Here is a 13,549-nt window from a genome sequence, read left to right as displayed (position 1 = left end):
AAGCCACAGCATATATGACAGGACATTGCAGAAAGTAGAAACATATGGAATTTGGAGCATATCCTGTCAAGAGATTTCATAAATACTGCCATGGAGAATCAACATATTCATTCATAGTTTTTTATGGTAACACAGCATGGTGGAACAGCAATATGAACCCCACCCTGGCTCCATCAGATAAACAGTCTGCAAACAAATTAGATCTACCATATGCTGATTATCCCGAGGCCTCGCTTGGTAATAATTTGTCTTGCAAAGAGCAGTAGGTCCCACAAAAGTATCCAATTACTAGTGCAGATATTTGCATGGAGAAGGTTACTATTCTGTCAGTGCTATTATATTGTTACTCTGAAGGGAATGTAGGCCAGAGTTTATTCTTACAGTACAATGTTAGTAGTAAATACACTGGATTGATATGAACTTAAAAATCAAAATCAAATTCTAAAAAGCATGAACATCCAACATTTCTGTAAATATGATTTTTTTCAGAATGAGATTAAATAACTTCTTAGGTGATTAAAGTAAAACAATTTCTGTAAAGGAAACAAAAATCTCCAAAACATCTACACTGGAATAAAAAGTTCTACACATTCTCTTTCGTTTAATCCCCAAATCAGTTTTCTTATAAGATGCCATTTTTGTTACCTGTTCAAATTTGTTCTTTTTATTTAGATATCTTAAAGAGATACAGTACAAATGAAACCAGTCTAATCAATAATAAAAACTCAATGTATTAAAAACAGAAAAAAATATTTCCCACCTCCTTTTCATCATAGTATAAATTATAAGTTACAAGAGAGCCCAATATTTGTTTCAGCTAGTCAAAATGGCCAAAAATGTAATTTAATGTAATATCTGAAATAAACAATGAAATGTTTTAATTATTCAAGTAGTTCCTACCTGTTGTTTATTGTTGGGTGTATATGGCAACATTGTAGAAACATGAAACATAATTTCATACTCTTTATATGTTGTATAAAGAGAGTGCGTACCAGTCGAATCAGCTGCAAATAAATAATATAAAGTCTAATTTATTATTATTATTATAACATAATCCACAAGATTGTGAAGATACATTTAACCAAGCACAAAATCCATGTAATATTTATTTATTCTAAAGCAAAATAAAAAATAGAAGTATTACTTATTTTTAATTTTATATATTTTAATATATTATGTTTTAAACACATTGTAAAGTCTAAGGGTTGCCAGAAAAACCAAAAAGATACTCAAAAGTGGATATGCTAGAAACCATATAACATAGTTTTTAATGCAGAAGTTTTTGGAGTACTTTTCCTAGAATAAATATTGTATGTTTACCTATTATAATTGTAAAATAGAAACTAAACTAGTGTTATGTCCTTGCAGGAGTCATTTCAATATTAGCCTCTTGTTCTGTACAATAAACTATTTTTTAAATTGAGATTATTTATTATTTATTATTAATTAAATAAATAAATAAATTTATATACCGCCCTACTCCCGAAGGACTCAGGGCGGTGAACAGCCAAAAGATAAAATACACATAATACAAACGTTAAAAAACCATTTAAAATACATTAAATACTTGGGCCCAAAACAAATTTAAAACACTTCAATTTATAAGACAAATTTAAAAATAGCAATTAAAAGGGAAGTTAGGCCAGACCAGCCTGCTGGAATAAAAATGTTTTGAGGGCACGGCGGAAAGTGCGCAAATCCGGGATCCTACGTATCTCTGGGGGGAGCTCGTTCCAGATGGCAGGTGCCCCCACAGAGAAGGCTCTCCTCCTGGGGGCTGCCAGTCGACACTGTTTGACCGACGGCACCCTAAGGAGCCCCTGTCTATGGGAGCGTACTGGTCAGTGAGAGGCTACTGGTGGCAGAAGGCAGTCTCGTAGGTGTCCCGGTCCTAAGCCATGGAGCGCTCTAAAGGTGGTAACCAAAACCTTGAAGCGCACCCAGAAGACCACCGGGAGCCAGTGCAGCTTGCGCAGGAGGGGAGTCACATGGGAGCGCCACGTCGCTCCCATAACCACCCACGTGGCCGCATTTTGGACCAGCTGGAGCCTCCAGGTGCTCCTCAAGGGGAGCCCCATGTAGAGAACATTACAGTAGTCCAGGCAGGAAGTGACGAGGGCATGAGTGACCGTATGTAATGAGTCCTGATCCAGGAAGGGATCAGGACTCATTACATACGGCAGATCAGGCGAACCTGATAAAAAGTCCTCCCGGCCACAGCCGTCAAATGCTCTTCTAAGGACAGCCATGAGTCCAGGAGGACACCCAATTTGCGAGCCCTCTCCGTGGGGGCCAATGACTCACCCCCAATAGTCAGTGATGGCACCAACTGACTATATCAGGACGTCGGAAACCACAGCCACTCGGTCTTGGATGGGTTGAGCCTGAGTCTGTTTCTCCCCATCCAGATCCGTACAGCCTCCAGGCACCGGGACATCACTTCAAGGGCATCATTGGGGTGATCCGGGGTAGAGATGTACAGCTGAGTGTCATCAGCATACTGATGGTACTTCACCCTGAAACCACGGATGATCTCACCCAGCGGCTTCACATACATGTTGAACAAAAGGGGCGACAGGACCGATCCCTGTGGCACCACACATACAAGGGGCCTCGGGATTGACCTCTGCCCCCCTGCCAACACAGACTACGACCGGTCGGAGAGAAAGGAGGAGAACCACCGCAACACGGTGCCCCCCACCCCTAACTCTTCCAACCGGTGCAGCATGATACCATGGTCGATGGTATCAAAAGCCGATGAGAGGTCTAATAGGACCAGGACAGAGGAGCAACCCCTGTCCCGAGCCCTCCAGAGATCATCAACCAATGCGACCAATGCCGTTTCCGTGCTGTACCCAGGCCTGAAGCCCGACTGGAACGGATCTAGATAAGCCGATTCATCCAGGTACTGAGGGAGCTGTCACGCTACCACACTCTCAACAACCTTCGCAACGAAGCGAAGGTTGGAGACTGGACGATAATTAGCCAACACTGCCGATGATTTACTTCATCCTATCATTAGATAGGATGATTTACTTCATCCTATCATTAGTGTTACAGATAAATTATCGTATCTGTATGCCATAAATTTCATAGGTAAATTCATATATTCAAAACCATTAGCAGGTTTATAAGTTGTGCTCTTTGCAATACAAGCTATTAGTGAGAATCTGATACTTCTTCTCAATGCATCTATGTTAATATTGTCTGGTATCCAGACTTTTAAAAGTTTGATTATCCTCAGAAATGAACCATACTTTCCATGACAGAGAGAAGCTAACATTTATCTTATTTATGAAACAAAACATTGATAGCTGGAAATAAATGCAAACTACTGATGTAGTTTTATTTGGGGTGATTAATATGTTATTATTTTATAGCTATATATTCACATTTATTTTATTAGATATGTGTCTTTTTATTTTTAAGCATGGATCATTTAAATTTAGTAATGTTTAAATGAGTATATGTCAAGAATACCTTGAGTGATATATGTGGTGCGATTTATGAAGTCGTTTTAGGAAATGCCTTAATGGTTATCTCTTGAGAATTAACTAATACATGAAAACGTAAAAAAAGACCTTGCTTGGAAAATGAGATACAGGTAGTCCTCAACTTACATTCATTTGTTCAATGATTGTTTAAAGTTCTGGAGACGCTGAATGAAGGGATATACAACCAGTTCCTGAAGTTATAGCCATTGCAGCACCCCCCGTGATCACATGATCAAAATTCAGGCACTTGGCAACCTGTGGCACACTTACAACCACAGGGTGCTTCAACTCCCCCACCCACCTATCTCCCCTGATTTTCCCCTTTTGGCACTCTGCACTCTATGGGCCCTGCTGCCATAGTTGACTTTTGTCATCTTGCTCACACTGCTGACCATCCTGGCCCAGCCCTCAGTGGGACAGCTGCAGACCACACAAGGCTTTCTTCCCTTGCAAGCCCTGGGAAAGATGCCCTCTCTTGGCCAGCAGCTGCCTTGGGAAGGGTTAGGGTAGGCATCCTTTTAAGCAGCAGGGATAAGAACATGATGAAGGTCAGTTGGGGGGCAGAGCGCAGGGCAGCAGGGACTATGGAGTTCAAGGTGGTGATGGTGAGTGTGGCTGGGACTGGGCTGGGGTGTCCGAAATTTCCTGAGTTGGCTCCAGCTTTGTGCTGTGCTGCTGGGGCAGCTAGTGCTTCCCAAGGATTGCAACTTTGCTCTCACTATTTTCGTACTCATTATTTTCATTATTCTGAATAAAAAAGGTAGTCTTACTCTTTGTGTCTAGCTGGGCACGATACTTTTCAAATCCTTTGAGTCGAACCCGTTCTCCCAGCAACTGAAGAAACTCTTCAAAGGCCGGGCCTGCTGATTCATTATTGTACATTTCCTCTTCTGTGCTTTGCCCAGACTTGCAGTACATGATTCCCACTTTCAGCTGATAGCTTAACTGTAAATATAAATAAAAACTCAAGTTTGCATTCTTGTATTATCTGTGCTGCATCAAGAGGAACAAGGCTACTCCTTTCAAAATTCATCTGTTTTCTGTAATAAAAAAGCTGAGTGAAAGAAATGAAAATGACATATATTCTATATATTTACTATGCTGTATTTCAAATTGCTCCACAAAATAATTCAGAAACTATTGGCATTCCCAATTCCAAATTTCACACACACACAAATTGAAAAACACAAAAGAAAAAAGCCTCATTACTTTAAATCCTAGGTTTGAAAATATCACCTTATTTTTTTCTGAATTTACAATAATTTTGGTGTTTAAAGATAATTTGAATTTAAATACATAAAACAAGATGACCATTAGTCTGATCCAGTCAAATCAATGGCAAGAATTCTTAAAATGTCAATTTACAAACAGCTTATATGTTAAAAGATGTAATTTAAGGTAATTCAATAATCAGGTTTTCCTCATCCAACTATATCACTACATAAAATTTACTAAAATAATGCTTACAATTGAAATGAGTAACCAATGACAGTGTAAAAAAATCTTTTCATCAGGTAACGTTTTCATCATTAGAAAGTTACCAAAAATTGTAATTTGGAAAATAGATTAGCCAAGCTACTACCTTCTCACTAAACATTGAGTTCTCACAAAAGTACCTAGGCTTTTTATGCTCACTTCATTATATCCATTTAAATTATTTTTATGCCATTGGTATTTAACATTTATTATGCTTGCTATTTGGACAGAACTAGAAGAAAAAAGTCTATGGAGATTCTCAGTCATCCAGGTCATGGTTGTCCCAAAGGTGCTTTTTCAAGAGGCAACTGGACTTTCTGGTTTTTCTTGGAAGACATTTCACTTCTCATCTAAGAAACTTCTTCCAAAGATGAGTGAAATGTCTTCCAAGAAAAAGAAGAAAGTCCAGTTGCCTCCTGAAAAAGCACCTTTAGAAGGATAAAGGCACAGAAAGAAAGCTGAACTTTATAGAGCAAAATGAAAATATATTTATATCCAAAACAGATATTCAGTTAAAATGGGAAAAACATTTGGAAAAGTCACAGTAGATTAAGTATGCATGGTTGTGGTCTATGAGTGTATGCAGAGAAACGCAGTGAATTCCTGTTAAAATAGGTTTCTAATGTTCTGACAGAGCCAAATATTGTTTACCATTCTGAGTATTCTTCAGAGCCCTAGTTGTCAACTTGCCAGGGACCGAGATACAGTATATTGTAATAAAATCTGCTCCATCTTCAATTTCAGAATGTTATCTGTACAACCCTGAGAGGCCTAAAATCTACTGACTATAAAAAGATGCTTCTCCCAACTTTACAAGGCTTGAAGTTTTGATTGGTCTTTTGGCCATACGCAAAATGCTCGAAGAGCCAAAGAGTTAAAGAAGTCCTATATTATTTATAAAAAAGGAAAGTAAGTATTTTTTGAAATTTGTTTTTAAACAGAGGATCTCAAAAATGAGGAAAAATTCTCTATTTTGTTTACATATACCTATGCTAGAGAAAGAAGCATTCTCAGTACAACTCATTTTTTCAAAGAACACTTCTAAGACTATATTAACATCTCCCAAATTGCCTTAGGTTCTCAATAATAGCACTTGCATCGTATCTTGGATAAGCTTCAACTTGCTCATTTTCATCTACTCTTGAACTGATGACCTATACTGAGCATGAGTTGAGTAATTACCGTGTTAGTGATTCTTAACTCCAAAAATCTGGATAGTCCCTCCTATTTCTAAAGTTAGCATAACAACCAAAATGATATCCTGTAATATTCCATAAGCCAAAATAGTATACTAGCATTGTTTTCTGAGGAAAACTTTTTGGAAAGAGATACTGGAATAATTATGCAGCTCTAATATTTCTGGCAGCTTAGAAAGATTCTAAAATTGATTAAAACAAAGGCTGTTGAGAACAACAAGCTAATCAAAATGATAACATTGTTCCCGCTCATCTCCTGAAAAGGGTAGTTCAATACAGCACAAAGACAGAGAACAAGTGTATATCTATGTCATTAGCTTTATCCCCAAAATACCTGAATTGAATGTCATTAACTGCAAAGCTTTGATTAATATCATAGAATTACAACTTTAAATTAATGTTTTACAAGCAGTACTAAGAACCTAATGAAGTTCGTTGTTAAAATGTATTGTGATGGTAGCTCCAATGTCAAAGATAGAAAAGCATAATTTTGAATCAGCTTCTTATGCGATGTCTTGTAGCAGTGTATAAAGAAAATAATTTGTAATTGATAATATAATTAAAATAGTTATCTGTTTAAAACGGCATGGATCTTTATTTCTAAGTTGCTCTTCCATGTGTCTGATTAAATTATTTGAAAGCAAACTAACTCTTGAAATGTCTTATTCTTTAACTTCAATATATGATAGATTTCTATAACATTTTTAAGATAAACAAAAAAAGCCAACAGATAAGACTAACCAACTAAAAACCAAAAATGTGCAATTTAAATCTTACCCCTTGTTCATCGAGTTTCATAAGTTGCTCTGTGACTTTAGGAGTATTGAAAGCCAACCTGAGGCAATGTATATTTAGTTCAGGAACCACATGTTCTAGGACTTCTTTCAAAGGCAACCCTCTGGCTGTGCAATGCTTTGCAGTTGAAGGTATTGCATCTTCCAAGACAGTACCCCTTAGTGTTGTAAGCTAGAAATAAATATATATATATATATATATACCAAGTTGCAAAGAAAATTTGCTAGTAATAATAGTATTTTCTAATTCCCCCACAAAATAACAGTTTAAATGGAACAGGACAATTCAAAATGTACTACTAATTAAGATGCACATTTGCTTTTTTTATTTAGTGATAATACAGATAGTCTTTTGACTTACGACCACAGTTGAGCCCAGAATTATGATAAAAAGTCGTGGCAGTTGTTAAGTGAGGAACCCATATAATTGCCTGGCCTAATTACCACAATCCCTTTTCTCTCTGTTCAGTCATTAAGCAACCATACAGGGTATTGAGCAGAGCATGGGGTACCTTGTGGGGAGGCTCTGGGAAGTCTCGTGCAGGCCCAGCAGTGCTCTGCAGCACCTGCTCAGCTCATACAGAGCTGGCACCAGGCCTCCCAGGGCCTCGCCTACCACTGACGCACACTGGGCTCTGCTTTCCCACCTTGCTCGATTCCGCACTCTTGGGCCTCCTCACTCCATCATGCCCCAGTTCACTTACCTTTACTGGGACAGCACCACATGGACTCTTTATAAGAAGGTTGTATGGCAAATTGCCAATTCTCCACCCCAAACTAAACTTCAGAAAAGTTAAGTGAAAGTCTGACAAACGAAGAGAGGAGGCTCTAGAGTTTGACACCTAGAGGGACCGAAACAGGCTTAAGGCTGTGGGGACACAGCTGGGTGAGAGATAGGCCCAAAAGATCCAGTGGAGTGAGATGGGGAGGGAAAATTGGCAGGTGGAAAAAACTGCAGCATCCCTGCAGTCAGTCATAAGAGTAGGTGGATTGCAAAGGGTCCAAATTTTGTGTGTCTTTTTTCTGGAATATTTTCCTTCCAATCCTATCCAAAAATACAGGAAGAGCCACTTCCAATGTTTTCTCAGTAATCTTTAAAATTAAAAAGATTTTAAAATTTTAAAAGTATTAAAAAAAGCAAACAAACATTTTCCTATCAATTCAGTGTTTAGGTTGCTAAATACAAAATAATAATATGAAACCTGTATTAAACAGATAATGTTTATGAAATAAGTGACAATTTATTAAACCATTCAACATTATTTATTTTATTGGAATGATTTTGTTAAAAGTTGTGGAAGCTAGCAAAAATTATTAAAGCAAAATATCTGATATTTGCATAAATTATTACCTTTTTTATTCACTATCGTCATCCCTTAGTCTGACAATTTTGTTGCCTTTTTAAAGTATCATTTTATAATCAGTGAAGTGATTTAAAAATTATTTAAAGTGTTGATCTGTCCTTGTAACCCCTGCTAGTTCTATCAAACAAACTTCTACTTTCATCTAACAAAAGCTAATGCTATATTCTTCATAACCATGACTTAAACATTCTTGCCATCAAACAGCATTGTCTTTAATGCAGAACACATATAAAGCTATAATTGTGTACCATTTTATATTTGCACTGTAAAGCACTGTGAAGTGCTATATAAATCTAAGCAGCTTGTCTACAGTTATATTGCTATTGCTATATAAAAACTTGCCTTATTTTTCCAATGTATGTATCCACAGCTATCTTCATAGATTAACATAGTTTATTATTAACCCCCCAACTCTAAGAAGCATATCAAAGGCTGCCACTGAATCTTAAGTTGCACATCACCTGTGTGAGATTTCTGCCCAGTATTGTTAGAAAAACAATTCACTGGCTTTTTAATTAGGTTATTTCTGAGTCTTTCTTCAACCATGCATAAGAGCATGTTGGATGGCAAAAGTCTTGAGATATTTAATTCCAATGTCATATAAATTGAGAAAATGTTTTGTACAGGAACACCACTCTTTAATAAATCTTTTCTGAGGTTTATAAAATGCACAACAGTTTGCATAATATTAATTTACTGACAGCTATTATCCTTCCAATGTTAGGCATATGATTTTGTAACAAGTTCAACATGGAAATCAAATTTCTTATTTCTTTACTGCCCAGGTATCACTTACCTCACTAGTTCTGAAAATAATGCGGTAGCTATACTGGGAACCGTTTTCTTTTATTTCCTCAGGTTTTTCTCTTCTGAGGCTGACAGCTACGGGACCAAGGTTTTCATCTGCCCCAAAGTAGTTCCAGTGTTCTTGTGCAATTAAAATCAAACACATATTTGGGGGATGGAGGTGGACAAATGAAAGAATAATTACATTTCACAAAAGAAAGATACATATTAATGTTATCATAATATTTCTAGGTTTTAAGGCTAGTTCAGACAGAACAATTTTGCTTCAAACACAAATTCCAACCAAGCGTAGGCACAAAAACATAACATGTAACATGTGGATCAGACAATCAGAATTAAACCTGAGCACCATCTAGAGATTTTTTTTTTACGCCAATTGTATCAAACCCAGAAATATCTATAATTATGATCAACTGGCTACATGTTCCATTGTCAAATCCGATGGTATGCAATCATATATTGATTTTTCAAGTACGGTCATTCAAAAATATTCTAATCTAAAATCATCTTTCCTGTTATTCTTCCTTTTTATCTACCATGCCAAACATTCCCAAATATACATAAAGTATAATAAAACATAAAATACTTAAAATAAAACTTATAATAAAACATACAAACCAAAAGCAATGAACTATCATGTTTTCAGATGGAATTCCATTCAAGTCCAACTCTATATTGATTTGAAAAATTAAACTGGTCAGACCTGGTTAAAAGTTTTATGGATAATATATAAGAAATACCAGACTATTGATCAGAATGGAACACTGAAAACATAACCTCAGAAGTAGGTAGCAGCAAAGAGTTCCCATATTTTTGCTAAGAAAGAAATGGATGTGTCTTATAGTCACTGGGACTATAAAGTAAACTCAAAAGATATTTTACATTGAATTATGTTCATGATACTCTGTTTCTAGAACAATAAGAGCAATGTATATACAACTGCTTTTTTAAAATGAAAAAAAGAAAAGATATCTATTTCATAGGTTTAAATCTATAGGTATTTGAAGTCCTTCTTAAAAGTCTACATTTGATTATCACACTGAATGACATAAGCTCTTCTTAAAGTTGTACATGCTTTTTATACAAGTAGTCCTTGACTTAAGACCATTTATTCAGTGAGTGTCCGAATTTACAACAGCACTGAATCAATGGTGATTATACAACTAGTTCTCAGAATTCTGGCTGCCCCAGCACCTCTGTAGTCATATGATCTTGATCTGGATGCTTGCTGTTCACAACTATGATCAGTTGCCAAAAGTGTTATGATCACATTATTGCCTTTTGCAACTTTCCATGCTTCCGTCCCCAGAAAGTCAAAGGGCAAGTCAGTGGGGTAAGTCTTTGTTACCTGCACAACCTCTCACTGCCCCTCTGTGTTCACACTGTGTCAGCCACTTGTGGAACCTCATACATCCTCCCTGACCTGTGAAGATACCCTTGCATACCTCCACACATTCTCCCCAACCTATGAGGCACATCTCACAAACCCTGAATGGCATCTCTCATGCACCCTTGCCAACCCTCCCCCACACTCACAAACACCCACCCACCCTCTCATTCTCTCCCCCACCTGGCAAAAGCCACTTACCTGCCTGTGTGGGCTGGGGACTTGCAACTTCCAACCAGCTTCCTCATTGACTTTGGTGTAGAAAGCTAACAGGAAGTTGCTTCACATAATGAATGAACTGCTAAATGACAAAAATTTCCATCTCAAGTGCTATTATAAGTCAAGGACTATTTGTAATGTTAAGCTTTTAATGATTATAATATTGACAATTGTTTTGAATACTTTTTTTAGCGTTTGTACACTACCCAGAGTAATTTGTTTATGAGATGGGCAGCCATATGAATCTGATGAATGCATGAATAAATAAATAAATAAATAAATAAAATCTCTCTCTCCCTTTCCAAGTGTTCAGGAACTAAAAGGCTTCTGCTTCCATTTAAATTAGGATCAAGAGTTGTGGTCATTATTAACAAGCCACTTTAAAACACATCATCTTTAAACGGTTGTTTTTGAGGCTAGCCTCAAATTAAATTAATCATAGTTAAAGTTCAAGCCACATAGTAATTTCACAGCAAAAAGCTTTCATAGTGAAAGCTTCTGGAAAAGAGAAAACCGAGAAAGAATGCAAACCTATAAGGAAAACATGTCCTTCTAGCTCTGTCTTAAATAACATTACAGTTCTTCCTCAGTATTAAAATATGAAATGCCAAATTTGTCATAAATTACAAACAGCATATAATAGATCCATATGAGGATTTACTTTGATAAAGAACTTCATAATGGAAAGAGATGGCATGATTTGACTTAAGGAGATACAATGTGCCTCAATGGGCATTTTCAAACGTCTGAGAGACCTGAAAATGCTAGTGAGGTTTGTGAAATAAAGCAGTTCAGCTGCTTTTCTTTTCCTTCTTCTTTTTTTTTAAAGAAATGAGCAGCCTGGTATGCTTCTCTCAAGTCTTTGCCAAAGCAAAGACAACATGCCACAGATGATTTGTACAGGCCTTAGTAGATAAATGAACACTGTGCATCAAAGCAGTTCTTAGGTGAAAGTTGAGTATACAGCAACATTTCCAAAATTGTTAATAACTACTCACCTTTCTGATAGAAGAATTTCCGATAGTAATATGCACCAAGATCCACATGTTCAACAATGTACCTCTTAGCTCTGTCCAAGTGTAACATCAGATTTTCCTTGGGTACTTCAAGTACAGCCACTCCCGCATTTGTGCAATGAGAGCTAAGAGTAGATTCAAAAGAGGCACTTTCACAGCCACTAAAGGATCCAGAGTTAGATTTGGTGAGACTGATATTTCTTTCTCCTTCCCCGCCGATCTCATTACGAAAATACGGACAACTCAATACAAGATCATTGCTTTTATCATCTCCCTGGTCCACATTTAAAGTTCCTTTGGAATTCAGTTCTTCTGTACTACCCATAGGGGAATTAAAACTTGCAGAATGGGACAACGGTCCAGAAGCTAATGATGCAACTGCAGCAGCAGAAGCTCCAGTAGTTGTATTCCTTCTTTTTATAACATTATGCCGGTTAACTGCCACTTCATTTAAATCAAATAATACACTCTGAACATCATAATGAGCAAAACATTTGGGGCAAGTCCAAGGCTTGACACTATCTTCTGATCTGCTGTCTTCTAGATCTGAAGTCTTTCCGAGATCTCCTTCACCTTTGGCATTACGCAGCTTGCGAAAAATAGAAGAATCTCCTGTCTCTGATTTTGAACGCCTCTTCAGTGGTTTCTCCCTTTCTTTAAATAATCGAAGGTTCTCCCTTTGAGTAATGGGTCCATCTATCACATCCAAAGAAAATCCTGAACCTTTACTTCCACTAGCTATAAGGAGTTCATTATATTTGCTGGAGGCTGAACCTCTTGGATCAGACTTATCATCTTTATAACCTTTTAACAAGTCAAAAAAACTTTCCCCTGAGGTACCTTGCTTATCTATTGAGGAGGTGCTACCATATTCTCTGTGCAGTGATGGTCCTGATTTGTAACTGGGTGAGATACATTCATCATAACTATCCACATCAAGCTCACTTAAGGTGATGTCACTATTACTACGCTGTCTTATTCTACGAAGAGCTTTTCTTGGGGAGCTGTGGTAACCATCAGGCGTAAGAAATCTAGAATCTAAATTCTCAGATTGTCTTGCTTTGTTTTTAAGTGTGTTTTGGATACTCTTTAACATGACAGAATCACTACTGTTCAAGTTAATAGAACTTCCCTGACTCCCTGGACTACTTTTTGAAGACATACTATCCAGACAATTTGATGTATCCATTTCTTGACTTGATCTACTATTTTCTTTGACATTCTCCTTCCTTGGGGGCCAGTCTGCAATCCTTGCTCTAACTCCCATTTTAGGAACTCCAGGGTTAGAAGTAAGATGGTGTGATCCTTCATTGCGTGGAGGGCCTACTGGAGCCATCACTGAAGATCCCAAGCTACCATTCTGTGACCTAAAGCGTCTCATATAAAAGTCATCTGAATGTACTTTAGGGGCAACATCTGATATTCCAGTGGCAACAGCCCTTTCAGTCTGGGACCGTTTCAAGCTGGTCATTATTGGAAAGTGTGTTTAGTCTTAGTAAGCTCCAAAGGAAAATACAGTCATGTCTGCCTTTTAAATGTAAAACTCTCTTCTGGAGAAGATCCTCCAGAAAGTATAAGGGGTGCATGAGATCCCAGTTGTGATCATTTAATTTAGTGGCAAATGGTCTAAAGATGCTGTTCTTCAGTCATTTTTCACTTCTTTGGAATTGAAATTCACCCATGTTATCAAGCAGTCATCTTCCACACATACAAAAATATTGGGGGCCAAAGCTTCAATATTCACTTTAAACCTAGAGCAAATAAAGAAGTACACAGGACAATTAATCATTGTATAA

The 13,549-nt window shown here is 37.2% G+C and overlaps 1 protein-coding gene across 1 annotated transcript in view; it reads right to left on the bottom strand.

The window, feature by feature from the left end:
* Positions 1–13,224, bottom strand: part of SIPA1L1 (signal induced proliferation associated 1 like 1) — a 60,190-nt gene extending 46,966 nt beyond the window's left edge. The window contains exons 1-5 of the mRNA XM_070931276.1: positions 11,736–13,224; positions 9,121–9,251; positions 6,944–7,132; positions 4,265–4,439; positions 901–1,004 (exon numbers count right to left, since the gene is read on the bottom strand). Of these exons, the coding sequence (XP_070787377.1) occupies positions 901–1,004; positions 4,265–4,439; positions 6,944–7,132; positions 9,121–9,251; positions 11,736–13,224 (2,088 nt within the window). The remainder of the gene's footprint in view (positions 1–900; positions 1,005–4,264; positions 4,440–6,943; positions 7,133–9,120; positions 9,252–11,735) is intronic.
* Between the last annotated feature and the right edge of the window lie 325 nt (positions 13,225–13,549).

The sequence above is a fragment of the Pituophis catenifer genome, unplaced genomic scaffold (genome assembly GCF_029215685.1).
Source record: "Pituophis catenifer annectens isolate HBS135680 unplaced genomic scaffold, rPitCat1.0.hap2 SCAF_1, whole genome shotgun sequence".
In the NCBI taxonomy this organism is placed as follows: domain Eukaryota; kingdom Metazoa; phylum Chordata; class Lepidosauria; order Squamata; family Colubridae; genus Pituophis; species Pituophis catenifer.
This window is presented reverse-complemented; position numbering and strand designations above follow the sequence as displayed.